At 48.1% G+C, this 27,822-nt stretch overlaps 1 protein-coding gene across 2 annotated transcripts; it reads left to right on the top strand.

Moving 5' to 3' along the window:
• The first annotated feature begins 1,800 nt into the window (after positions 1-1,800).
• TCEA2 (transcription elongation factor A2) lies at positions 1,801-24,243 on the top strand. Of its 2 annotated transcripts, none has more exons than XM_081011549.1 (10): positions 1,801-1,973; positions 6,345-6,407; positions 7,418-7,523; positions 9,371-9,461; positions 17,498-17,631; positions 17,986-18,042; positions 19,699-19,853; positions 21,978-22,124; positions 22,635-22,706; positions 23,906-24,243. In XM_081011549.1, the coding sequence occupies exons 1-10, from the start codon at positions 1,905-1,907 to the stop codon at positions 23,912-23,914; spliced, it is 903 nt and encodes a 300-aa protein (XP_080867675.1). In that variant the 5' UTR covers positions 1,801-1,904; the 3' UTR covers positions 23,915-24,243. The 2 variants fall into 2 exon arrangements, with proteins under 2 accessions (XP_080867675.1, XP_080867676.1); XM_081011550.1 differs by lacking the exon at positions 1,801-1,973 and adding an exon at positions 4,369-4,450.
• The last annotated feature ends 3,579 nt before the right edge of the window (positions 24,244-27,822 follow it).

The following is a 27,822-nucleotide window of genomic DNA, read 5'->3' on the forward strand; positions in this document are numbered from 1 at the left end:
ACATATGGAGGAGGGAGGGGGGAATATGCAGAGCTGGAGATATGCGCAGGTAAGCACATCCTGTTGTCTTTGTCCATGGAGTTCAACAGGAAGAAATGGAGGCAGTGAGAGATTTTACTTTCTTGGGCTCCATGATCACTGCAGATGGTGACAGCAGTCACGAAATTAAAAGACGTCTGCTCCTTGGGAGAAAGGCGATGGCAAACCTAGACAACATCTTAAAAAGCAGAGACATCACCTTGCCAACAAAGGTCCGTATAGTTAAAGCTATGGTTTTCCCAGTAGTGATGTATGGAAGTGAGAGCTGGACCATAAAGAAGGCTGATCGCCGAAGAATTGATGCTTTTGAATTATGGTGCTGGAGGAGACTCTTGAGAGTCCCATGGACTGCAAGAAGATCAAACCTCTCCATTCTGAAGGAAATCAGCCCTGAGTGCTCACTGGAAGGACAGATCCCGAAGCTGAGGCTCCAATACTTCTCATGAGAAGAGAAGACTCCCTGGGAAAGACCCTGATGTTGGGAAAGATGGAGGGCACAAGGAGAAGGGGACGACGGAGGACGAGATGGTTGGATGGTGTTGTTGAAGCTACCAGCATGAGTTTGACCAAACTGCGGGAGGCAGTGGAAGACAGGAGTGCCTGGCGTGCTCTGGTCCATGGGGTCACGAAGAGTCGGACACGACTAAACGACTAAACAACAACAACAACAACAACAAAAGCACATCCTGAGAAGACAATGGTCCATGTATGCATAGTCTGTCACCTGGCATCGCCCGGAGGAAGGGCTTGGCAGAGCGATTTGACAGGATTAGGGTCTTGACACCTTGCTTGAGGGATTATGGAGGGCAGGGGAGGTGTCATGGAGTCCTAGAGAAATTGAGCAAATCGGCACGTTGATTTTCTATGAGTTTTATAGATTTTAGTCCCTTTTGACATTGGCAATTGGAAATAAATGGATATATTGTAGCGAAGAAGAAGGTGAAGAAGAAGACATGCCCCCCCTTCCGTATCACTTTTCATCAAGGTTTCCTGGATCAGGCCACACAGCAAGGCCTATTCGTGTTCCCCCCATAACTGGCTTGCCTGCGAATACAGGATTTATGCCTTCTTGGCGTACTGCCGATTTTAATTTTCTGAATGTCTTAATGGGTTTTTACTAATCATTTTATTTTATGACAATATACAAGCGGTATCTACATTTTACCAAGCGAAATAAAAAAACCCGTCAGGTTGAGCAGCCCTCGACCACCTTTTCCTGAGCGCTATTCTTTTATATCCGTGCTTTTCTTTCATGCCTTCTCGTGTTTTCTTTTGTGGGCTGAGTTTCACGTTTTTCTCTCCTCACGGACGCTTCGTTCCCATACCCCTCCCCCCCCCCGTGCTTCTTCTTTCCCCCTTTTTGTTAAATAAATAATAATTTTATTGGTTGCGCTATAACATATCGTAGAAAGCCACACAACATAAATTAAACACAGCAGCGTCGTCGTCGCCTTCACCCGAAATATTTCTATCTAGTATTCCCCTCAGCCTCGCACAACCCGCTCGGAGCGGCCGCTATGCCGAGGCGCTTGATGGGGCTTGTAGTCCTCCTCTCAGACGCCGACCATGGGGGACCTCCCAGCGCCCAACTACAACTCCCACAATGCTTCACGGACCAAAACAGTGCCGCGCGCGCTGACTTCTGGGAGCGGTAGTGTAGCCGGCTCGCGCCGAGCCATGCTCTTGAAGCGGCCCGTGGGGCGCGACGGGACTACGTCTCCCGTCGTGCCTCGGGCCGGCGCGCACGGCGGAATCAGGCGGCGGCGTGCGAGCTCGTCGGCTCCTCACCGCGGCCCGCCGGACTGCGGCACGGCTCCCTCAGCCGCATCGCGACGCGCCCTAGGCGAGCCGAGCAGCCGGCGGCCATGGGCGGGGAGGAGGAGGTCGTGCGCATCGCCAAGCGGCTGGACAAGATGGTCGCCAAGAAAAGCGCGGTGAGTGAGCCTCTTTTGGCGCTGACTGAAAGATTCCCCCCAAAGACACACACACCACACCGTGGCCCCGCCCCTCGGTGGGTCGCGCGCGCGCGCTCCCGTTGCCTTTTTCAAAAAAGCCCCGCCTTTCGCCTCAGCTTCCTCAGGTAACGGCTGTCTCCCCCCTTCCGTTTTTTCGTTTTGACCAGGGAGCGGGCGCCCTGCCCCCCCGCCTTGGTCTCCATGGCGACCGTCCGCCCGCGTCTCGTGAAGCATTGGCCCCGCCCACCAGTCCCTCCGCGCTCTGCATTCCCATCCCTCAGCTTTTTAACCCCGCCCACGACGTTCCCCTCTCCGCCCTGAGGGAGTTAGCCCCGCCCACCCCTCGGAGACGTGGCCCCGCCCATCTCGCCTCCCCGACGCTCCGTCGCTTTCTTCTTCCCAGCCTTTAGCTCCGCCCCGCCGGCCGAAGCCCGCATCTCCATTTGCCCCTCTTCAGGTACTGAAGGCTCCGCCCACCGCTCCTCGCGCTCCTCGGCAGTTGGCTCCGCCCACGCGGTCCTCGCGCCCGCCTACTGCTCTGCATGCTTCTTTTCGCCACGCCCCTCCCTTGGTTGGAAAGGGTTGCCCTTCTCTTCCTCGATAAGGGCCTGTGCAGTGCTCATTTGCATATGCTCATTTCATTTTATGCAGGCCTATTACATTTGTATCCTGCCCATCCTTGGCTGTTGTGCAACTTTTCCTCCTTGCGATAACCCTGCAAGGCAGTCAAAACAAAAACAAAACAAAATCCTTCCAGTAGCACCATAGAGACCAACTAAGTTAGTTATTGCTATGATCTTTCATGTGCAAGTACACTTTTTCAGATACATGCACACAAAAGCTCATACATTCAATAACTTAAAAAAGGTAAAGGGACCCCTGACCATTAGGTCCAGTCATGACCGACTCTGGGGTTGCGGCGCTCATCTCGCTTTATTGGCCGAGGGAGCCGGCGTACAGCTTCTGGGTCATGTGGCCAGCATGACTAAGCCACTTCTGGTGAACCAGAGCAGCGCACGGAAACGCCGTTTACCTTCCCACCGGAGTGGTACCTATTTATCTACTTGCACTTTGACGTGCTTTCGAACTGCTGGGTTGGCAGGAGCAGGGACCGAGCAATGGGAGCTCACCCTGTCATGGGGATTCGAACCGCCGACCTCCTGATCAGCAAGCTCTAGGCTCTGTGGTTTAACCCACAGCGCCACCCGTGTCCAGCTAAGTTAGTAATTGGTATGATCTTTCATGTGCATGCACATTTTTTCAGATACATGCACACGAAAGCTCATACCAATAACTAACTTAGTTGGTCTCTATGGCGCTACTGGAAGAATTTTTTTTAAAAAAAATAGTTTTTTCAAATTTTATTTTGTTCCAACACGGCTTCCTAACTGTAACTAGAACCCTGCGAGGTACATCAGGCTAAGTGAGAGAGGTCAGGCAGTGTGGGCTGTACCACTTCAGGTATGTTGGGGGGGGTGCCTCCTGAGATGGAACACTCTACCGGTACAAATATAAATTAATTTGTATAGCCAGTGCTAGGATTTGCTTATGTGTAAGTTTTAAGCGGAGGGCGTTTTTATAGGTGAGCTTTCACTGAGGTGAGCTCCCCCCCCCCACTCCCACAACTGAAGTGGTACAGCTCTGCTCAGCTGTAAGCTCCGCCTAGAAAATCCCACCCCCTTTCTCTTTTCAAGGTTCCTGATGTTGGGAGAGTGCCTGAGGCCCCTATGCACTACTTGGACTACAACTCCCATCATCCCTGGCCATTGACCGTGCTGGTTGGGCAGATGCGAACTGTAGTCTCACGACATATGTCAAGGGGCCACAGGCTCCTTCCATAGCTGTCAACTTTTCCCTTTTCTTGCGAAGAATCCTATTCGGAATATGGGAATTTCCCTTTAAAAAAGGGAAACATTGACAGCTATGACCCCTCCTGTTGATTTAAAGCAGTTCATACAGGATGAGGGCTGCTGCGTCTGCTCTCACCACCTCTGCAATCCCACTTCTTTACCTTGTAGTGCACAATCCTGCTTGTAAAGAGAGAAAGAATACACAGATCTCTTTCAGCCCTTTAATGCCTTGAAACAGAGACTGACTTTCAGGTACAGACTGAAAAAGGTTCGTGCATATGATGCGCTTTCTGAAATAAGACCTGTACTTCTTCATAGATGAGTAATGGCAGATGGAGCTGCCCGAGGTAAGTTACCTTAATCCATACATGCCCATCTCTGGACACCGACATTTCTCTGTTCTCAGCAGTTGTTTTCCACTTGAACCCATTCTTCAAGTAATAAGGCATACTTTTTAGCAGGTTTGGCAAAGAGCTGTTTCTAGATGTCAGGGGCTACATCTTGGGTGTCTAGACTCCAGGCTGTGGGATTGATTGGACAACACTGCTCATTCCAAAGTTGGTTGATTTGTACAATTGGCAGTCATTTGTGAATGAGAGAAGAAACGTGAGTATCAGTATAGATTTGGCGGTGAGTGTAGGTGTTTCAAATGTGCGCTAGCTTTTTCTTAAAACAGCCAGACTAGGGTTGTGGAGCCTTTTTTCTGTTGAGGGCCCAAGACCCTCAAGGTAACAAGTGGCGGGCTGGGCAGGAAAGGACTGAAGCCAGGACCCAGAACTAAAAGTGGACAGGGCACCCCATTTTCTCTTGTCCTATTCCTCTGGGGGCCGGGCCCCACTTTTTAGAATTTCCTTCCTTTCCATGCAGAGAGCAGAATGCAGATTTTTCCCCCTTCCCAGACAACTGCTTTATACAGGGAATGCGTACTGTTCCAGCACTAATTGTTCCCAGTCTTTCCCGCCTCCTTGAGAGCAGCAGAGAGTCCTCCTGCTGGCTTGGTAGCAATCAGACTGAGTTGTTTTTGTTTGGCTTGGTTTATTTAAATGATTTTCATATACCACTCTTCATCAGGCTTGATTCAAGAGCAGTGTACAAAATAAACGTTTTAAACTATTAAATACAAACAGTCACAATAAGTTTTCATTTTCTTGCAATACATGTTGTATTTCGCAAAGATGCTCAAAATAGCATATGAGCTCCAATCTATCTTTCACTGGCCTAATTTCTGTGGCCAAAAAAAGCCTTTGCCTTTTGGATTGCCTTATGTGGGGTCAGAATGGCCCGTGGTGAAGGGATAAAGCCAATTCTTGGATATTACTGTTATCTTGGCCATACTGCTATTCAAAGAAGCGATTAAAAACCCTTCAGTGAAAGCAGAAATTGGCCCTCCCTGTGTTTTTTCTGGGAGGCCTGGCTCGAATGGATTTTCAGAAAGCTGAAAAGGGACTGAGCTTTGTTAAAGAGCAGATTGTTTATTCTGGATATTGCTGTAGTTCCTGGGCCTTGCAGCTTCGCTCAGATCCCTCTTTCCTTGTCAGATTGTTCTGGTGATTACATCCCTTTCAGAGATGAAACAGACCCTCTTTATGGAGAGTAAGAGATCAAAAGCCAGTGAGTCTGTCGGGTTAGGCCTCTTTCCCTGCCTTTGCAGTTGGTCACTAGAGAGCTTGCTTTTTCTAGGAGTCCAGAATATTTACTCTTTGAACTGAGCAAGTCAGTCCCTGTCTGATGGAACGGGCAGAGGAGCTGCTGACCAGTCTTGATAGATTCCAGGCTGATGTGTGTATGGTTAGCATTGAAAAAAATCAGCCTGTGCAGATTCCTTCATCGATTGAGAGGCGGAGGAACAGATTCAAGGGTACCAGGTGCTTTATTAAAGATCATTTGAAATCTCTGGTTTTATTTAACTTCATTTTCTAAATTTCTATAAATCATTTGAGGGCTTTTTAAAAAAAAATTCCCTGCAGCCCCGCCAGCTCATGAAGTCTGTTTTGTTTGGTATTTGTGAACCCCCACCCTGCCCTTTTTGTGGATCCAGCCTTCCATTTGGCTGGCATTGGTGATTCTCTCCTCATCCAGACAGATGCAAATGTCTTTGGGTTTGGAAACTCCAGCTTGTTTTGCTGGTGCAGAAATATTTTCTAAATTATATACATGTAATGAATATCTCAAACATGCTTTTCTCCTACGCTGCAATGGCTGCATTTTCAGCCACATAATGTTCCATGCCAGAGTGAAAATCCCCTCACAGTGGAAAAAGTTGGAATCTATCTTGATTTGTGAAATGTTACACAGTTTACAGCTGCAGTCATCTGCAACAAAAATTGCTGGTTCGGCTGGGGATCTTTCTTTTCGAGAAAGGATTTTAGACGCAACTGACCTGTTTGAGGAATTCCGTTCTTAATTTGCTGTGCCTGTTATCTGATGATCACATAGAAGCAATTTGGACTTAATTCGCTTGTCAGTTTCTGTTAATTTGTTGAATTCCTTTTCCTTCCAGGAAGGGGCAATGGATTTGCTGAAGGAGCTGAAAAGTATGCCAATAACTCTGGATTTGCTGCAGGTAATTCATGCTGATGGATGCCATTTGTCTTTTACCTTGCTGCCAGCATGAATTCTCCCTCTACACCTGCTAGTCTGTTTCATGTAGGCCGCACGGTCACATATTGGAATACCATAGCTCAATGGTAGAGCAGGCAGAAGATCCCAAGTTCAAGCACTCCCATCTCCAGGTGTGTGACCCAGGGGCCTAATATGGTCCCCCCCCCCCCAGATCCTCTCCCAATTTTGGTAAATTCAACAAAAAGAAAAAACTCCTCCTGAGGAGGAGCGAGAGGCTCTGACATGATACCCCTGGGTAGTTGGCTACTGGCGACTGCATCCCTTGGGCCAAAAAAAGGGTGGCAATCTCTGTGTTTGGTAGACGAACTGAAAATACAACCTGCCTTTGTGGATCAGACCAGGCCCATCTAATCCACCCAGGGGGCATGAGAGTGGCTGGCACCCCCAACAGCAGCAGTCTCTCAGAATCCTACCTCTGATCATGGAGACTGTCCTTGTGTCTGCTATGCCTAGAAGCCAATACTAGACTTCTCTTTTTTTCCTGAGCCAAACAGGAAAAAAGTTCCATCTCCTAGTTTTCATCCTGTGGCCATGAATTCCTTAACTGAACTAGAAATTGCACGAAGGAGTGCTTATTTTCTTTTGTCCTGACCCTGCTGCTTATCAGTTCCTTTGCATGACTCTCTGGGCTCTATAGTGTTTGGACTATGCCGTACAGTGTCCTGTCTCTAGTTGTAAGAAGTCCTTGATGCCCCAGAGCCGTGGAGAACAAAATCAAGGTCCTATGCGGTGAGGAGGGGAGGCGAGAATTCTTGCTATGATGAATGATAAAAGGGTTATAAAGCACACAGCATTACAATTACTGTTTAATGGAGTAAAGCTAGTGCGGTGTGTCTGAGATTTGGTCTTAGCCTTTAATTATTGCTGCTTCGACTTGTTTGGGCACTGGTTTCCTTGTTGTGGAGATTTCTGTCTAGCTGGTCATATGATTTCTTCCTTCACGATCTGCAGTCCACTCGCATTGGGATGTCTGTGAATGCACTCCGGAAGCAAAGCACAGACGAAGATGTGATCGCACTTGCCAAATCGCTTATCAAGGCCTGGAAGAAACTCCTTGGTGAGGGACTAAGCATGTTTGGATAGATTCTCAAGAACGTAAGATAAGCCCTCCTAGACTGGAGCAAGGATTTGTCTACCCCAGTTATCTGTGGCCATTAGTGGTCAATCAGTTGTCAAGGGGGGGGGGAGCAACAGTCCACTCCTCTCTCTCCTTTTTTTTGCTTGTACCCATGGTTGAGTCTCAAAGGCTCATAGGTTGCTGAAATGAGCATGTAGGTGGGGATTGGGGCTCCCTCTGCCTGCTTTAGTGACAAAACTACCTTTGTTCCTGCACAAAGCAGTCCGAAAGGTGATAGAACATACCGTATTTTTCGCACCATAGGGCGCACCCAGTTTTTGGGGGGGGGGGGAATCAAGAAAAAAAATCTTTTTCCCCCCAGCCCCAAAGAGCAGTGTACAGGCTGCGCACAACCTCTCCCTGCCGGAGGGGTTGCGCGCGGCTATGGCACAAGCCAAGGCAGCGAGCAGGATGGATCCCGCTCGCTGTTTTGGCTTCCCCTTTAGCCCCGTGCAGCCTCTCCTTGCCGGGAGAGGCTGCGTGGGGCTAAAGAATCCATAGCCCCGTGCAGCCTCTCCTTGCCGGAGGGGTTGTGCGCAGCTATGGAGCAAGCCAAGGCAGCGAGCAGGATGGATCCCGCTCGCTGTTTTGGCTTCCCCTTTAGCCCCGTGCAGCCTCTCCTTGCCGGGAGACGCTGCGCAGGGCTTCTCCTGGCTTTCCTGGGAGGTGGTTGGATTCCCTCACCTCTCCCAAAAGCCCGCAGAAGCCGCGCAACCCCTTTAAAGAGATCACGGCTTCTCCTGGCTTTTCTGGGAGGTGGGGGAATTTCCCCACCTCCTGCAAAACCGGCAGAAGCCGCACGCACTTTAAAAGGGCTGCACCGCTTCTCCTGGCTTTCCTGGGAGGTGGGGGGGGGGGATTCCCTCACCTCTCCCAAAAGCCCGCAGAAGCCGCGCAACCCCTTTAAAGAGATCACGGCTTCTCCTGGCTTTCCTGGGAGGTGGGGGGATTCCTTCACCTCTTGCAAAAGCCCGCAGAAGCCGCGCCACCCCTTTAAAGAGATTGCGGCTTCTCCTGGCTTTTCTGGGAAGTGGGGGAATTCCCCCATCTCTCGCAAAACCGGCAGAAGCCGCGCACACTTTAAAAGGGCTGCACGGCTTCTCCTGGCTTTCCTGGGAGGTGGGGGGGATTCCCTCACCTCTCCCAAAAGCCCGCAGAAGCCGCGCAACCCCTTTAAAGAGATCGCGGCTTCTCCTGGCTTTTCTGGGAGGTGGGAGAAGGGACTGATGCGGCCAGTCAGTTCCTTCTCCCTCCTGTGGAAAAGCCCGCAAGAGCGCAGGGAGCTTGTGTGCGGCTCTTGGGGGCTTTTCCCGCCTGCCTCCCCCCTGCATTCACTCCATAGGACGCACAGACATTTTCCCTTGCTTTTTAGGAGGGAAAAAGTGCGTCCTATGGTGCGAAAAATACGGTAATTGCAGTAATTGGGTGTGTAAGCTGAGTCACAGCATTTGCCCTGCTCCTAAAATTTAAAGCTGTTTTCTGAGTGTGGCATCTCGGGAGGAAACATGGGAGCTGAGGTCTGAGGTCTTAGCGGCTGCTTTGTGTAGCAGGGTCATGTGACAGATGACTGGTCCCAGAACAGAAGGGGAAAGGCGATCCGATTCGTGGCCACATCAAGTAGTCACACTGTCCTAGGAACAGTTGCTTTAGAACTTTATAGGGCTGGGCCACTAAAGAAGCTCACTTAAGGGTGATCAAACGCCATGCAGAGAAGATTGCAGTTCCTCTTGATTTAACTTTTTCTACTTCTTGCTTCCTTTGCCATTGCTCCTTTTCCCCGCATTCAGATGCCTCAGAGGATAAGAGTGACGAGAAGAAAAAGAATTCCTCCTTGCCAACTTCCTCCTCAAAGGAGAGTGGCGACTCGAGAGACCAAAGGTAATATTGTTTCCCGTTAGCCAGAGGTGGCACTTTTGCACCTCGTATTCCTCTTCCCGCCCCTAACGTTCCATTTTGGGTATTAATTTTGATTTCTTTACTTTGCCTGTTGGAATGGGAAACTTTTTGATCTTGGTATAGTCAAATTAAGGCTGCCCTTAATTCATGATGGTGAGGAATAGAAAATAGTGGTTGCAGATAGAACTATCAGTGTGGTATCATGTTGTGGGTTTTTTTTAATGCTATAGTTGTAAATGGAAAAAAAATAAATGTCTACAAAACACAGTGGCTTTTGTGAGTTTATTTTGATTACCATTGTTTATTATTTGATTCACCTTCATTCCTCCTTTATTCTCTCTCATGCTCATCCTTTATTAATAAAAACATCACTTCCGTTTTTGTTGATTTATTTTGTGTTTGGGTTCTGCCCCCCTCCCCCACGTATTAACCTGTACTCTCCTCCCTCCCCCAAGTACACTTACCCAGAGGTGTGGCTGTGTTAGGCTGTTGCAGCTTAAGCCACAGAATGCTTTTTGGCACTGTAAAGTCTAATAAATTTTATTATGGCATGAGCTTTCATGGACTACAATTCACTTCTGCAGATGTGTGCGTATAATATATATATTATAAAATAAAAATATGCATGAATATTTGTTAAGTCTTTAAGGTGCCACAAGACTCTTTCCCATTTTCACTTTCCACTTACCGTATTTTTTGCTCTATAAGACTCACTTTTTCCCTCCTAAAAAGTAAGGGGAAATGTGTGTGCGTCTTATGGAGTGAATGCAGGCTGCGCAGCTATCACAGAAGCCAGAACAGCAAGAGGGATTGCTGCTTTCACTGCGCAGCGATCCCTCTTGCTGTTCTGGCTTCTGAGATTCAGAATATTTTTTTTCTTGTTTTCCTCCTCCAAAAACTAGGTGCGTCCAGTGGTCTGGTGCGTCTTATAGAGCGAAAAATACGGTAGTTTTGACACCAAAAGAGATGTTGTCCTTTTTTCTCAGCTGCAGCAGAACAATGGGACAAAATTCTATTTAAATAGAAAGTGTATGTCATGCAACAATTCTGCAACTTCTCAGCTCCAGGTTATGTTGATACCATTCTTCTCCAGACTGTTAATAGCAATCTGCCCTGTGGCCCCTGGATCAGGGTGATTTGCCCCGCCCTAGGAGCCCCCCACCCTAGAATCATCCCCAAGCAATTCAGGGATGGGGGCAGGACTATGGGTTTTTAATCCCATAAGAAACCTTTTAAAAGATTGGTGGCGCATGGCACCGTACAGGACTGGATCTGGGAGGATCAGATCCTACCCTTAACAGCTGTTAAGCGGGAGGATCCAATTCTGTGTGGTGCTGCTGGTTCATAAGCTGCTTTCCCACAGGAAAGCCTCTTGCTAAGCAGCACCTGAACCCCACAGGATCAATCCTCCATCCAACAACTGTTGAACTGAGGCATTGACCTTGCATAGGTGGGGATGGGGTCATGTCAGGTAGGAAGGAGAGCTGTGGTGGTGGGCCCACCTTAACCAGTGTAGGTTCTGGCCTCTTTCATGTGGCCTTGTTCCTAACCTGCCTGTTCCTCCTGCCTGAGGTCTTCTCCCCTGCCAACCACAGATCACTCTGGGCCAATCCAACCTGACCTGTGGAAATTGTGGCTGTCTTTACATGACTTTTCCAGCGCCTAAGGACTGACACCTATGCCTGATTTGACTCTGGCCTCATTCGAATCCAGCACACAGCCCTAAATAGCCAGGGTTCGGATATGACCAGCCCTCTATATGAGGCCCATTCTCAAGTGACTCTTTTGCAGTAAGGGGTGATGTGTTTCTTCCTGGACACGAGACGTGCGGCCTTCAGAGCTACTGGCGGTTGCTTCCTCATTGGGTGCCTTCTGTAAACCTCTCTGGATTTTGACCCTTTACCTGACACTGATTTTATAGCTTAAGACTGTTCTCCACAGTGACAGGGGGCAGAACCTTAATTTTGTTTAACCGGGAAGGAAAGAAGTTGAAATTTTCCATTATTTTGCTCCATTTCCTAGTTTGTCGGGTTGGGAAATATGCAGAGGATGTCTAGGCTAGGTTCATACTGGTAGACATCAGTTGTAGAAGGACATGACTCTCATGAGATTTGAGCATGCCCAACTATCTCAGTGTAAGTAACCCTTCCTTTTCCGATTTGTGTTGGTGAGGTTGAAATGGTCAGAACCATAGGGGCAGCCACTTCACTGAATTAGCCTCATTGAACTATGTTCCTATGTTGGTCCATAGGGTAGCAGCACTCTCAGTACTTGGCACCTATCATTCAGGCTTTAGCCTTTACTTACTTGCCTTCTTCAGGGGAATAGTGTCACCGGGCTTTCTTGACACACAGCTGTGTGTTTTGAGTTTTCTTCTGTCCCATTTACTTTAATTAAAAACAACAGCTCCTCTGGACGCCAGTGAACGCCGATTCCCATGTGCCTTGAAGTGTTAGGAAATGTTTGTTTAAAACTTGCACGCTGTAAAATCAAGGGAAAAAAGACATTGTTTCTGTTGGCTGTGATCGAGCTATGGGACTGAAAGCTCCATCTGCTACTCTGTATAGCTGCCACCTTCCAATCAAATGAGGATCAGGGTGCCATAAATGGAGAGTAGGCCTGGGTGATGTATTGCACTGGTTTGAGGGCCAGAGTGCAATGGCGCTGGTGAAACCACCGTCACTCCCAAGCCCCTCTGCTGCCAGCGCCTGGAGGTGAAACTGCCGCCACTCCTGCTGATGGAGTTGAGGTGGTTACACCCTGGCGCCTCACAGGCTCTGGGGCTGACGCAGCTTGTTCCTCCCTTTGCTTTTCAACATCGCGATGTGTCACTATATCGTGATGTTTGGCTGATGATAAGCACAATGTTGAAAAGCCGAAATGCCCAGCCTCGGTGGAGAGGAAGTGCAAAATAGAGACCTATTTGTTGTTGTTTAGTCATTTAGTCGTGTCCAACTCTTCGTGACCCCATGGACCAGAGCACGCCAGGCACTCCTGTCTTCCACTGCCTCCCACAGTTTGGTCAAACTCATGCTGGTAGCTTCGAGAACACTGTCCAACTATCTCGTCCTCTGTCGTCCCCTTCTCCTTGTGCCCTCCATCTTTCCCAACATCAGGGTCTTTTCCAGGGAGTCTTCTCTTCTCATGAGGGGGCCAGACTATTGGAGGCTCAGCTTCAGGATCTGTCCTTTCAGTGAGCACTCAGGGCTGATTTCCTTCAGAATGGAGAGGTTTGATCTTCTTGCAGTCCATGGGACTCTCAAGAGTCTCCTCCAGCACCATAATTCAAAAGCATCAATTCTTTGGGGACCAGACTTCTTTATGGTCCAGCTCTCACTTCCATACATCACTACTGGGAAAGCCATAGCTTTAACTATACGGACCTTTGTTGGCAAGGTGATGTCTTTGCTTTTTAAGATGCTGCCTAGGTTTGTCATTGCTTTTCTCCCAAGAAGCAGGTGTCTTTTAATTTTGCGGAGACCTATAGAGCAGCTCAATTGAGCAACGGTAGAGGAAGGCCAAAATAAAAGGTGGGTGGAAAAACCCAGGGTCATTCGCTGGTCTGATCAAGCCCTGACCGACTAGCAAATAAACTGGTTGAAGAGCCACACCCATCCACTGTGTCTTGGCATAAAGAAAAGTGTAGTGAGACATTTTTAACTGTTTGCGACGTTGGCAGATCAATTCTGCATCCTGCCCAGATCATTATGGATGGTCCAACCAAACTACACAGGCTTTCAATGCAGCAGCGTTCTTCTGACCAGGTTGGAACGCTGGCTTTATGAGTAGGCTGGCTGTCCTTGGGAAGCAACAAAAGGTTTCACGCTTGGAGCTGGAGTACCAGTCCTACACATGCCCAAATCCAGTGACAGCCATTCATGTGTAGCATCCTTGAGCATATCATTTTATGGACATTCAAACAGCAGTGCTGACTTGAGTTAGCAGAAGGTGGCAAGATGTTGTAATAAGCATTTATAGGTTCCAGGCAAGCTATTGGAACCACTCCAGGGAAAGCGATGTGAAAATTGCTGCTTTTGGGTGGCCGTATTCTGGGACCTGACATTCCCATTGGGAGATCTGTTGCAGCCTTTTCTTACAGCTGCCCGGCAATTGCTTTCAAAGCACATGGATTGTGGTTCAGCCATCGAAACAATCTCTGTATAACTTTGTTATCTTAGCATGGGGCCATGGATTACAGAGAAATTACAGTGGGATATAAGAGAAAGTGGAGGCTTTTTTTGTATACGGGGAGGTCGTAGTGATGTCCCCTGCACATTTTACTTAGAAAGTTACATATTTCTTAACATTTCCGGCAAACACTCCTAAGCAGTTTACGGAAATTGGAAGATACTGTGAATAAAATTGGAAACACTGCAAATATAGGTCAGAATACCATAGATATATTGTAAAAGTGCCATCTTTTAAAACTGCTAGTCAACAGAGAAGGATAACTCTCAAGTATCCAAACCGGTCTCTGTAACAAATTGTGTTTTTTTAGGTTTGTGCGAGATATCCAACAGATGGATTTTCTAAGGTATCTATTGAGAGATTATTGCAGAGGGTTGATGCTGTGACTGAAAAGTCCTGGTTTCTAGAGATGGCAGTCCACTAGTCACAGTATGTTGGTTGTTCCTCTAAATTACCCATTCACTGGGAAGAAAGTGCTGTCAAAGAGCTTAGTTTGCCCGGTTCTGATGCATCATATTTCAGTGGTGTAGCCTATGGCAGCTGGTTGCCCTCATGACTGAAGTTACTAGAGGCCTCTGTGTAGAGACATTACCCACTACAGCAGCAGTGGGAAGCCTTGCCTACAGGCCAAATTAGGCCTGGCAGGGTTAAATTTGTAAAGCAGTTATTGCCCAAACCACATCCACCTGGCCCACACCTGACATGTGACGGCAGGTATGGTACAGGTAAAGATGCGGCTTTCTAAGCAACAAGCAAGGCTTCTGCCACCACTGATCGCTGGTGGTAGCAAGCCCTGCAAAGTTGAGCTCTGGAGTTTGTCTCTCATCGCAGTGCAAATTCCAGGGGGCTAAGGAGTCAAAACCGCCACACAGTTAATCAGGATTAGGCCTTTGCACCTGCAATTTGCTGCATTTCTGTGTTGGCTGGGGGGAGGGGGAAGGAGAGAAATCCCTCTGCAACCAGCAGGAAACGGTGCGGGGGGGGGGCGTTCAAGGTGGGGGGAATGAGGATAAACTGCGTGCCAGTGGGAACCCTCTGAAGGCTATATCTGGCCTGCAAGCCAGATATACACTACACTAACTGACAACAGCTCTCTGCAGTTTCAGACGGGAGACCGAAACCTATGTGGAGATTTCAGAGACAGAACCTGTTGCTCTCATTTCACTGCCAAAGGTGGAACTATACGACACCCAATGAATGGGAAGATTAATGCAACTGGGTAGCTCAGTTGGTTAGAACATGGTGCTGGTAATGTCAAGGTTGCAGTTTCGGTCCCTGTAAGGGATAACTTGCATTTTCCTGCATTGCAGTGGGTTGGACTGAATGACCCTTAGGGTCCCTTCCAAGTCTCATGGGATGGGAGCTAATGTTGATGCCACAAGGAAATAAGCATATCAGGGGTGTTCTAAAACTCATCCCAGGTGCTGTGAAAGTGTGGGAGGGGGTCCCCAGATTGGAAGCTCTTGACATGGTTTGCAAGAGGGATAAACGCATACGGACATTTGTTCACGTTCCTGCTTTCTGTGGGAATGAAACAAAGCAAAAATGGCTATAACAGAAGTGGGCGAGGGAATTGCAGAGCATACCCGCCAAGGAGACTGCTTTGATTTCATACTGGGAATTGGTTTGATGAGCGTGCAGAGGACTCTGCAATCCCCTCCGTAGACCTGCTCAGTGCTCCACTTCCCAAGACTTCCTGAGAAAAAAGTAATTAAGTCACTTAAAAAGCTGTAGTGTTCATATACCAATAGGGCAGAATCCAGCATTGCACAAGCAGACTTCTGCTTGTGCAACAGGAACTCGCTTTCCTCTTTCCCTCCTACAGTCCCCGCCCCGTGCACCCCCAAAATTGCTCCATGGGGGTCTCTGGATTCTCCAGATCAAATTTAAGGGCACAGGAGGAACTGCATGGGGAAGGTGATGTGCTGTTGCGCAACCAGAAAGCTGTTCTGTTTGTGCACGGAAAGCTTCAGTGCAAGTCATACAGTTGGCTGGAAGGGACCTCTGAGTCCCTGGTCATTTTAGCAGCATGCCATGAACCTTGCCATCCCCCAAGAACTCCTGAGAATAGTTTGAAGAGGGTGCAGAAACTCAGCAATCCCATCCCTAGCCCTGGGGTACCCCCTTCCCCACATGGCCACCCATGCTCTTCTTAAAAAAACTGTGTGTGTGTGTGTGTGTGTGTGTGTGTGTAAAATATTGATTGTTGGGAGCTGCCCAGAGTGGCTGGGGAAACCCAGTCAAGATGGACATTATATAAATAATAAAATTATTTTTAGAAATATGCTTCACACTGTTTCCAGAACACCTGTTCATTACTGAAAATGCTCAGTTGCGTGTAAGCTCTAGAGGGAAAGATTCCTCACCCCTGATCTAGATGAAATCATTGAAAGCAATTATTAGGAGATTTGGGGTGAGACTCCATCAGCAGTATTTTTCTGCAATGTCTGAATCAGGAGAGGCTGTGCACGTTCTGAACTGGTTCCAGTTCCAGAAATGTGGGATGTTGGCTACCTTGTAATATTGTGCTATAGTAAGGCTACCCTTGTGCTATGTCTGGAAGTACAGTTAGTGCAGCACAAATTAAGAGGCTAGAATGGACATCACAACTATAAAGGAACTCGGCAGTTGTTTGACCAGTGGATGCGGACAAAAGCTTAACAGCTAAGAAGCTCTACATCTATTTGCACTGGTTTTTCAAGGTTTTGGATTGTTCGAAGCTTGTGTGAACTGATTTATGGAACTCAAAATCAGCCTTTGCCAAGCCAGTGCTATAACTCCCATCAGCCCCAGTCAGGGAGATGCAATCCAAATCAGTTAGATGGTTCAAGGATGTCAAAGGCTGGTTTGAATTCTCACTCAAAGCCCCCCCCCCCCAACTGGGACGCGGGTGGCGCTGTGGTCTAAACCACTGAGCCTCTTGGGCTTGCTGATCAGAAGGTTGGCGGTTCGAATCCCTGTTGCTCTGTCCCAGCTCCTGCCAACCTAGCACTCCAGTGCAAGTAGATAAATAGGTACTGCCGCGGCAGGAAGGTAAACGGCGTTTCCATGTGCTCTGGTTTCCGTCACGGTGTTCTGTTGTGCCAGAAGCGGTTTAGTCTTGCTGGCCACATGAACCGGAAAAAGCTGTCTCTGGACAAACGCCGCATCCCTCGACCTGTAAGCGAGATGAGCGGCGCAACCCTGTAGTCGCCCTTGACTGGGCTTAACCATCCAGGGGTCCTTTACCTTTTACCTTTACCCTGCCCTCCTTTGAAAGGAAAGGCAACTGACAAGAGCAGGAATAGGCAAACTCGGCCCTCCAGCAGTTTTGGGACTACAACTCCCATTGTCCCTAGCTAACAGGACCAGTGGTCAGGGATGATGGGAGTTGGCCTCAGCCCAGTATACCTGAAGGAGCGTCTCCACCCCCATGGTTCAGCCTGGACACAGGTCCAGCACCGAGGGCCTTCTGGCAGTTCCCTCACAGCGAGAAGCCAAGTTACAGGGAACCAGGCAGAGGGCCTTCTCGGTGGTGGCGCCTGCCCTGTGGAAAGCCCTCCCACCAGATGTCAAAGAGAAAAACAACTACCAGACTTTTAGAAGACATCTGAAGGCAGCCCTGTTTAGGGAAGCTTTTAATGTTTAATAGACTATTGTATTTTAATATTCTGTTGGAAGCCACCCAGAATATGGGTGGAGTATAAATGGGTGGAGTATAAATAATAAATAATAATAATAATAATAATAATAATAATTATAGCTGCAAGCCTACCTTCCTCCTAGACTTTCACAATTTGACTTCTGCAAAATGAGCAGAGAAATTTTGACCGGCTTCATTTCTCTTCCAGCTCCGCCAAAAGGCAGGACCTGCCGAAGACCCCCACCACACCCAAGATCACCACCTTCCCACCAGTGCCTGTCACGTGCGATACGGTGCGCAACAAATGCAGAGAAATGCTGACCTCCGCTCTGCAGACGGACAGTAAGGAGCAAAGAAGCGAGTCCTTCCCTCACCTCTTCTCCTTTCCATCAGCGCTGTCTTCCTTGCATTCCTGAATCTGTGCCCTTTTCAAAACAGCCCGTGTTTGCTAGTATTCATAGCGAGCACTAGTAAATTCTGAGCTTTCACAGAATCATAGAATTGGAAGGGGCCCGCAGAGGTCTTCTAGTCCATCCCCATAACTTTGTATGTAGACAAATGGCGCCGATGGGCACACTGCATGAAATGTGAGTCTCTGGTTCAGTGCAGCGGGAACCTGGTGCCGAAGTGTGAAGGCAACGGCTTGCTTAGGGAATGTAGTCTAGGGTACCTTTCAGTTTTCTTGTTTCTTCACAGATGACTATGTGACCATCGGTGCCGACTGCGAGCAGCTTGCAGGCCAGATTGAAGAATATATCCTTGCTTTGTTTGTAGCATCGGAAAAGAGGCATAGGGGATTTCTGGGCAGCCGCTATTTCAAAGGCAAACTCCCAATCCTCACACTTTAAACTCTCTCTATGCCATGATACACTTAAAAGCAGTTTAGTAGGGCCTCCTCCCAAAGAATCCTGGGAAATGTAGTTTTTGAGGTTACCAAGAATCCCTCGCATTTAGGTAAATGGCAGAACGGCAGTGGAGCACCACAAGCCGGACACTCTGGGAGCCAGAGATAAGAATAAATTCAGCAGGAGAGCTTAACTTGAGAGGCCAGTCATCTACAATGTAATAATAATACAGTGGACACTTGGGGTGTGAATGTGATCCATGTGGGATGCACGTTCGCAACCCGCAGTGTTCGCAACCCGCATCTGCGCATGCGTGGGTTGTGATTTGGCACTTTGGCACATGCGCAAAGTGCGATTTAGTGCTTCTGCACATGCGCAAAGCAGGATTTAGTGCTTCTGCACATGCACGACCGTCCAAACCCGGAAGTAACCCGTTCCGGTACTTCCGGGTTTCGGCGGTCCACAACTCCAAAAAACGTAACCTGGAGCATCTGTAACCCGAGGTATGACTGTAATAATTTGGCTCACCAAGCCATTTTGATCAAGCCACCCCCACCTGCCAATCACCTGGTGTCATGTGGGCAGATCAAAAGCTGCCTGGGCTGGGGCTCTGGAAGTGCTGCAGACCCCAAGTTCAGATCCTAGACCAGCCGATCCCAAGTTCAGTGCTTCCGAAGTCTTGATGATCAGCCGGTTGGTGGCGCTGCAGAAGCATCACACACCTTCCTTCCAAAGCACAGACTGTCAGCTGATTGTTGGGACTTCACAAGGCAGTGCAGGGCTCTTAGTAAGGGGCTTGCAAAGAGGTGTGCACGACTCTTTCAAGTCACAATCAGCTGATTGTCGGGCTTCCAAAGTGCTGCGTTGCCTGCCATCATTGTAATATCAGCTGATTGACAGATGGGTAGTCAAATTTGGCTCGTAGGGGTTAGGGGAAATAAGGGTCTGAGCTGCAAGCTGGATCCTGTTCCCAGCCCCTGGGCTATGGGTTCTCTATTGTCCTGTGAAGGGTGTTGTAGTAAAGGTGCTGAGAGAGCTCCCAGAGAGGAGAATGTGGGCTAGGAAACCTCAGGAGCAGGGAATGAAGGCTTCCTGGTCACTTGGCAGTCTTCCTCCTCTTAATCTTTGAAGGTGTCTGGCAGAGGGGCTTCCAAGGTGATCTCTTCCATCCTCAGGGTCCTAGGACTCCTCTGCTGATGCAGAGCTCTCCATGATACCCAAACCTTGGTTTAGACCAGGGGTCAGCAAACTTTTTCAGCAGGGGCCGGTTCACTGTCCCTCAGACCTTGTGGGGGGCCGGACTGTATTTTAAAGGGGGGGAAATGAACGAATTCCTATGCCCCACAAATAACCCAGAGATGCATTTTAAATAAAAGCACACATTCTACTCATGTAAAAACTCACTGATTGCTGGACCATCCACGGGCTGGATTGAGAAGGCGATTGGGCCAGATCCGGTCCCCGGGCCTTAGATTCTCTACCCATGGTTTAGACTGTCAGGCTAGCATGTTTGGCGCTGGGGCAAAGGCAACCTGACGGTGGTGCTCCTTAATGGCTTTTGAACTTATATACCAAGATGTCAAGAACACAGACTTGAAGTACAAGAACCGGGTCAGGAGCCGCATCTCCAACCTCAAGGACTCCAAGAATCCTGACCTCCGAAAGAATGTCTTGTGTGGAGTGATCACTGCAGAGCAAATTGCAGTGATGACCTCAGAGGTGAGATGGACGGTTGCATAGCCTGAAAAACCCAGAGAGACTTGCTCCAGTCTACTAAATGGCCTGATCTTACAAAGATGTAGTTCTGTTACCAAAATTCTAAACGGCTGCTGTTGATAAGGAAGAACATCCAGTGTAGGGTTAAAATTAAAAAACAGAGGGGGGAAACGTTTGCAGAGGGGTCAAATGCTTTGGGCCAGCTCTGACATGCATCTTCAGGAGAAAACCTTAAAAGGATAAAGTATGTATTTTAAGGTGTGGACTCAAAATTAGAGGCTCGGGCCTGGCCTTCGGCTTGGAATCAATTTGATTCCCTCCCCCCCTCTTCTTTTCTCCTTTCCCCTCCTATGATGGAACTCCTATTTGGGGACTTCCCTGGCTTTTTTCTGGCCCATGTAGGACCAGTTGGGAAAGTTAGCCTTGGTGAAGACTTGACGTTTTTAAGTTAGCCTTGGTGAAGACTTGACGTTTTTATCCCCCCAAAAGTTTTTTATTTGAGTTTCTATTGAAATGAGGCTGTATTGTGATATTTTAATGTTTTAATAATGTATTTTAATCTTGTTTTTAAGTTGCATTTCAATCAATTTGTTTTTATACCAGGTGTTAGCCGCCATGAGCCCAGTCTTGGCTGGGGAGGGCGGGGTATAAATAAAATTTATTATTATTATTAGTGGAAGCCCTTGCAAGAACTTCTGCTAGCTCAGCCGGACTTTCCGCCTTCCCCCCCCATTGGCTCTGGGGTGGGTGGGAGAACCCCAAAGCCACACGCAGAGGGGTGAGAGGAGATGTCTCCATGAGGCAAGCAGAGATGCTGTACTGATGGGACGTTTGTAGCAGCACACTGAATTTCTCGCTCTGTATTTTATTCTCCTTGGGTTGCCTCTATACTATATTTGCCCGGGTCCAGCGTCATTCTGTTTTCATTGTCCATTTCTAAAGGTAGGCAGCGGACAGAGGAAGGGACAGGAAGGAGGAAACTCATGTCTGCCGTAAGTGTGGGGAGGGGGTTTAAGGGAAGGCCTTGGTGGCAAGGAAGAGCGGTCTCTCTCTGTGTGTGACCATTGCCCCACTGAGAGGAAAAGTGGTTTTAAACAGCAGTAGAAGCTTGAGTAAAGCAGGGAAGGAGAGACACTGATTGGTTGTGCGTCTGCATCTTAAACAATTTTAACAAGGAGAAATTGCAGTGATGGTAACAACGCAGAATCGAACGCAGCAGAGCCTTTCCCAATCCCCCTTGCGCCATACTCAAACCTTGTTTTAATCTGCCTCTTCCCATCACCGCCAGTGTCTTCCAAACTGTTTTATTCAAGCTTCTGTTGTTGTTTAAATCTGCCGCTTTCCCCCTCTCAGTCTCCCCCTCTTTCTGCTGTACCGTGGAACCAAAAAGGTTAAGATCATAGCTCTTTCGGGGGGGGGGGGGGGAGCTCATTTGCTCCATGGTTTCTGATGACCGTGTGGGACAAAAGTTCATTATACAGTGTCTTTGAACACGTTTAGCGGAAACGCAGCTCGCTAGTGTGCAAATTGAGAAAGCCAAACTGAGCACAGGGAGAATTAGAGATTATCCAAAACAGAAAGTTCAGAAAGAATGGAAAATCTTTAAAGGGTATCTGGAAAAACATTACAATAACAAATATCTCCTGGCAGAAATAGAATGATCCTTGTAAAACAACAAATATAATGTTTTTTGATATCTGACGAAAACAAAGAAAGCAATACAATAATTTGGAACCATGTGTGAAAAAATAGTAGAAATAATAACACGATGAGTCTAATCGGAAGTCAAATGTGTTTATTTTGTTTTGTTTTTTCCTCCCCCCTTCCCCCCCTTCTTCTTCCTCTTCTTTTTTGTGTGCCTCCTTTCTTGGTCTTTCTCTTTTTGATTTGTAAAGAGAGAGATAAAGAGATAAAAGTCTAATATGAAAACTTCAGTAAGTTAAAAGTGGTGTTGTATAATTTTTCTATTACTATTTATATATTGTTAAAATTGGTTAATTGTAGCAATTACTGTGGTTTTTCCCTTTGTTATTGTTGAATTCTAAAGAAAGCAGTACTCTTTTTTTAAAAAAAAAGAGAGAGAGAAAGCCAAACTGAGCAGGTGCTCTTATCTTATTTCCCTGAAAGGAAATGGCCAGCAACGAGCTGAAAGAAATCCGGAAAGCCATGACGAAGGAGGCCATCCGGGAGCATCAGATGGCCAAGACGGGAGGGACCCAGACCGACCTCTTCACCTGCGGGAAGTGCAAGAAAAAGAACTGCACCTACACTCAGGTGAGACTCCAGGTGTGCACAGGGCACCCTGAACGACCTGCTGGTTTGCTTCTTGAGGTCCTGAACACCCCCTCATTTCATGAAATCCACTGAGAGGTGAGGGTCTTCAGCTTCTCTGTGGAAGGATCAGTTCCGTCAGGATTGGGTCCAGATTTGTACCAGGCCAGTTGAGGGAAAGGATAATACAGCTGTCCGCTTCTACTGATGGAAGTGAAAGGGGATTTTTTGGGTTTTCTTCCATCTGTGGCAACATCAGGACGGGTTGTAATTGGTAGCTTTGCTAAGGCCAATAGCGGGGAAGCCTTCTCACCCCTCCCCAAAATCCTCAGAACAAGTTTTTGTGGAGCTGCTGCTGGCTAGAGCACCAGTTTTCAATTCCAGAACGAGTGGCGGGCAAACAAGCAAGTGCAGATGATGGGAGGTGATGTGGAAAGATTGCTACAGGGCAAGCCTTGGAGACCAGCAGTACAGACCTCACTCACCCTCAGGTGTTTCCTTCCTTCGACACAGGTGCAAACCCGCAGTTCAGACGAGCCAATGACCACTTTTGTTGTGTGCAATGAGTGTGGGAACCGCTGGAAGGTAAGCATGCCTGACTCCCTTTATTTAATTGACCTAAGGTGGCGCTGTGGGTTAAACCACAAAGCCTAGGACTTGCCGATCAGAAGGTTGGCGGTTCGAATCCCCGCGACAGGGTGAGCTCCCGTTGCTCAGTCCCTGCTCCTGCCAACCTAGCAGTTTGAAAGCACATCCAAGTGGTTTCCACTCCAGCGGGAAGGTAAATGGTGTTTCCGTGCGCTGCTCTGGTTCGCCAGAAGCTGCTTAGTCATGCTGGCCACATGACCCGGAAGCTGTACGCCGGCTCCCTCAGCCAGTAAAGCGAGATGAGCGCCACAACCCCAGAGTCGGCCACGACTGGACCTAATGGTCAGGGGTCCCTTTACCTTTACCTTTAAGGGCCTGCATCATGACATCTTCCACCAACCTCTTTTCTGGATGAAATGGCACGTGTGAAGAATAAAACAATTCCCTGAACAACGTAGGATGAGCTCTCCAGTATTGCTTTGTACTGCTTCAGACACTTGGCGAATATGCATAGATCATATAGATCTCGTTCCGTGCTGTTTGGATAATTGCTTTATAGTTCACACACACTCTTATCATCTGAATTGGATTATTGTTTACACATTGGCCCGTGTTTGCTGCTACACAGTGACCCCAACTTGTATTTTCAGTAATGTTCATATTGAGACAACTTTTAATGGAGCTCCTGTGGCTCGGTCTTTTTGTTATCTTTAATTGAGGACTCTCTGCCTCTCTCTCTGTCTACAGGCTAGCCAATGCATTGCCCTGAAGACATTGATGGACTGTTAACTCCCATCAGCCCCAGTCAGCATGGCCAGTGCTCAGGGATGATGGGAGTTGTAGTCCAACATATGGAAGGCATCACATTGGCAGACAGAAGTACTGTGTTCAGTCTGACCTCAGCATGCAGCCTAAAAGGTTTATAGTCCATGACATATAATGGCTGCAATGGGATTCCAGTAGGCAGAGTGTGACTTTTTTCAATTTAAAAAACCACAACTCTCAGGCCATTCTCCCTGCCCCGTCAGCCCTCTCTGTCTTCCCAAGTTCCTTCCCTTCCTTGCCAATACTGTGCAGCAGCAAGAAAATCAAATCCGGTTATTCTGCAAAGAGAGCCCTCTCTGGTGCGTCTGTGTTTTGGGGTAAAATCACAGGCATCTTGGTTGACTCTTTTCAATCCTACCAACTTCTTGCAGTTCTGCTGAGACATCCCGGACCAGGGCATCAGTTGCAGCCGCCAACGCTGGGCCGGATCTCTGCCATACATTCCCCCCAACACCGCCAGCAACTTTTGTACTGTTTTTGTCGCCGAGTTTGCTTTGTGCTCTGTACATCATCTGGGGAGAGGAGGTCCCGGCTGTCTGCACACCTCTGGAAAGAGCAGCAGCCGGGGTTGGAGGCTGGGAGGGGGCCGGATGGAGAATTCGTGTGGACTTGACCACCTTTGGAGTTTCTCATCCTGAATCAGTATTTTGTGAGGGTCTGGAACAGTATTAAACATTTTTTTTTTGGTTTTGGTTTTTTTAAAAAGAAATTTGGCCAGGTGTCTCGTCTTGAGCGTACGATAGCTTCTTCCGACTTTCCTTTCTTGTCCCCTTTCTCGAAAGCTGAAACGAACATCCGCCTCACTCTGTTAGCACAGAGGCAGGAGAAGGGAAGCCAAATTAGCAGCCACTGCAACCGAAACTTATGTCTATGGAATAAAATTCTATGGGCAATTCTTGGTCGAGACACCTCCGCACGCTTGCCAGACCACAACCCATAAGGAGTTCCTTTTGGGTGGGGGGGTGAAAATGAAACCAGTTTCAAAGCAGATCTTCTCCCAGAACCAGGCTGTACGGCAAGACGCCTCAGAAGAGGTGTTGCAAAGGAAAGGTGTGTGAGGGGGATGGATTCAGAGCAACAAAGCACACTGAATAAGAACCTCATGAGGACTACCTCCATTAGGAAGCGCTTGGCACTGGAAAGGGGGTAAAGGTCAGGCTTTGTTCTCATGCTTCGCTCTCCAACTTCCTGGTTGTCCGTTTGATGCCGTGCATCGGACCTTAGGGTTTATCTCCACTACACATTTTATAATAGTCATGGCTCCTCTTTGCAAAGAAATCTGGGAATTGACATTTGCCAGGGGTGCTGAGAACTCTGCCTCGAGATTCCCTCGCCTTCCTTAGCGGGTAGCAACGTTGCTGGCTTCTGAGCATCAGAGACCCTCCTGCCCTCTGCCGGCCACCCACACAGGAAGATCTGGGGAGAGGTGGGGCCCATCTCCCAGTTGGGCTCTTATGGGGGTGTCTGAGGGGGTGTGTGCCGGCCCACTGGGTGCATGTCAGAAAGGAGAGCAAGCTCGCTACAGAATGGAGCGGACGACCTGGCCAGCAGATGCAAACGCAGGTGGGTTAAGAAAAGAAGAATCTGCTGGCGTACGTGAGGTTGGGCACGCAATGGCCACTGGGGGAAAGGCCCAGTGGGTCCCTGGCAAGGAGAAGGTTTTGCGCTCAAGGCATTTCAAGCGGGTGGAAGGAGGGGGGAAGGCCATGGCTGGCTTGGGCTTTTAGCACCCACTTCAATCCTAGGAAAGGCTTTTGAATCGGGACTTTGCACCATCACTCCCAGGCAGCCAGTGTAGCTAAGGGTAGGGCAGCGCCTGTGAGCAAGAGAATGCAGTGAAGTGCAGGGAGACCACACAGCTTTTGGCAAAGGCATATTGGCTTGCATCTCCTGCCCTTCGCTGCATCTGTGCCTGCTCTCCCCCACCTGCTTTTTTTGTATGTTCCATGTACAGTTGCGAAGGAACAAAGTACAGTCATACCTCGGGTTAAATATGCTTCAGGTTGAGCGTTTTCAGGTCACGCTCTGCGGCGACCCGGAAGTAACGGAACACATTACTTCCGGGTTTTGCTGCTCGCGCATGCACAGACACTCAAAATGACGCGGGTTGCGTTCGCTTCAGGATGCGAACGGGGCTCCGGAATGGATCCTGTTCGCATCCAGAGGTACCACTGTAATAAAAATTCCTAACAGAAAGATGAGGCTCTTCATGCACTGCGCCCAGGTAACAATTCTAAAACCCGGAAACTACAGCTAATCCAGAATGCGGCAGCTAGACTGGGGACTGGGAGCAGCCGCCGAGACTACATAACACTGGTCTTGAAAGACCTACACTGGCTCCCAGGACGTTTCTGAGCACAATTCAAAGTGTTGGTGCTGACCTTTAAAGCCCTAAACGGCCTGAGTCCAGTATATCTGAAGGAGCATCTACACCCCCATCGTTCTGCCCGGACACTGAGGTCCAGTGTCAAGGGTCTTCTAGCAGTTCCCTCCCTGCGAGAAGTGAGGTTACAGGAAACCAGGCAGAGGGCCTTCACGGTGGTGGCGCCCGCCCTGTGGGATGCCCTCCCACCAGATATCAAGGAAATAAACAAGTATCTGACTTTTAGAAGACATCTGAAGGCAGCCCTGTTTAGGGAAGCTTTTAATGTTTAATAAGACTATTGTATTTTAATATTCTGTTGAAAGCCGCCCAGAGTGGCTGGGAAAACCCAGCCAGTTTGGAAGGGTATAAATAATAAATTATTATTATTATAACATCAAAGTCCCTCTTTCGAAATCAGTGCCACAGGGCCAAATGACTATGCATAATTTGTAGATTTAGGTCCAGCAGGATTTCCTTCTAAAGAGGGCAGAGGTGAGAGCGAAACCCCATTGGTTGCCTTTGTTTTTGTTTTGTGTTTTTAAAAAATAAAATAGCCATCCAGCAGGCAAAAGGGAAAGCCACGTACAACAGCCAGGTGCCTTTGCTTCTTTGAATTGGTTTCGTAGCATCTCTCTAGCCTGCCGGCACAGGAGGATCTTGGAATATCCATGGATGTGAACATTCATTCTTCCTTTCCAAGCAGTGGAACCACAAGGGCCATTTAAATAAAATAAAATAAATGTTCATTGTTGTCCTTTCCTTCTAAAACACCTTCATTTAAAGACACCAGGAACTCACTGCCGTAATTGGTTCGGGTGGGAGAGACTTCTTTAAAAAATAAAAAAAAATGAAGGTTTTTTGGTAGAGGGATGGGTCAGATATACAGAAAGGATTTGACATGATCTGAAAAGGCAGCCTGCCACGTCAAGCCTCTGGTGTGTGTGGGGATTCCATAGCTGTTTTGTACCTTTGCCAGTTGGAGAACAGACTAAATATGGCAAATATTGCAGCAAGCCTGCCAATCCGCTTCCAAGCTCCGCCTTTTATGTTTTGCAAAAATAAACATATTTTCCTCTCCTTCCCCCAGCGTACTTCTATTCCTGCTGGAGTTGCTTGATATGGAGAAACAACGGTTGAGCATTCAGCTTGGTACTCGCTGCTGTTTCCATGGCATCCATAGAGTAAGGATGAGTGCAATATAAGATCCACTGCAAAATAGCATTTCCTGATCATTAATTTTAGGGAAACGGTGCTGCAGTTTTAAAATGCAGATATAAAGGAATCATTTAAATGGGCCGCAGCTCTCCTGCTCTCATCTTCATGGCAAGCTGAAGCATAAAAAGAGACAGGTGAATCTGAAGGTCATAGTCCTACTCCCTGCCCCCCAAACAGGATTCTCTATGCATTGAATCATGGGCACACTGTGCAGAAAATCCCCTTGCAGATACATGACAGCAATTGGAAGTTGCACAAGAGAACATGGTTGTTATGTACTGAGTTGAATAGGATCCGAAATGCAGCAGTCTGATGGGTCCTAGAACAATGCAGCCGTCTGATTGGTCCACAGGAGCCACCCAATCCAGCTCCAGGTGGAAGTGAATCCACAGCCTGATTGGCCTACAGGAGAATCCCGGAATTAGCCAATCACGTGCAGCCCATTGTGTAAATAATGTATATAAAGCAGATATTTTGGGGGAACTTTCATTCCTCCTCACCACTATGAGCTGAATAAAGAGCATGAAATCCACTCTCGACTCCGAGTATATTTCAATGAGACTAGAAACCAAGGCTCCATGCATAGCCAAGCAACCAGTTTTCAGGAGTTGCCAGCCAAGGTGCTTCTAGGAAATTCACAAACCAACATGACCCACAAACTGGTGTTGGGGTTGATGCTGCCTGAAATGTGGAGATTCCACTTCATCA

This window comes from Podarcis pityusensis (assembly GCF_964106645.2).
Source record: "Podarcis pityusensis genome assembly, chromosome: 6".
Taxonomy (NCBI): Eukaryota; Metazoa; Chordata; class Lepidosauria; order Squamata; family Lacertidae; genus Podarcis; species Podarcis pityusensis.

Coding starts and splice junctions, on each gene's coding strand:
- TCEA2 (XM_081011549.1), top strand. CDS start 1,905: ATGGGCGGGGAGGAGGAGGTCGTGCGCATCGCCAAGCGGCTGGACAAG. Junction 7,524..9,370: donor GGCCTGGAAGAAACTCCTTG/GTGAGGGACTAA, acceptor CCCCGCATTCAG/ATGCCTCAGAGGATAAGAGT. Junction 18,043..19,698: donor TGCAGGCCAGATTGAAGAAT/ATATCCTTGCTT, acceptor TGGCTTTTGAAC/TTATATACCAAGATGTCAAG.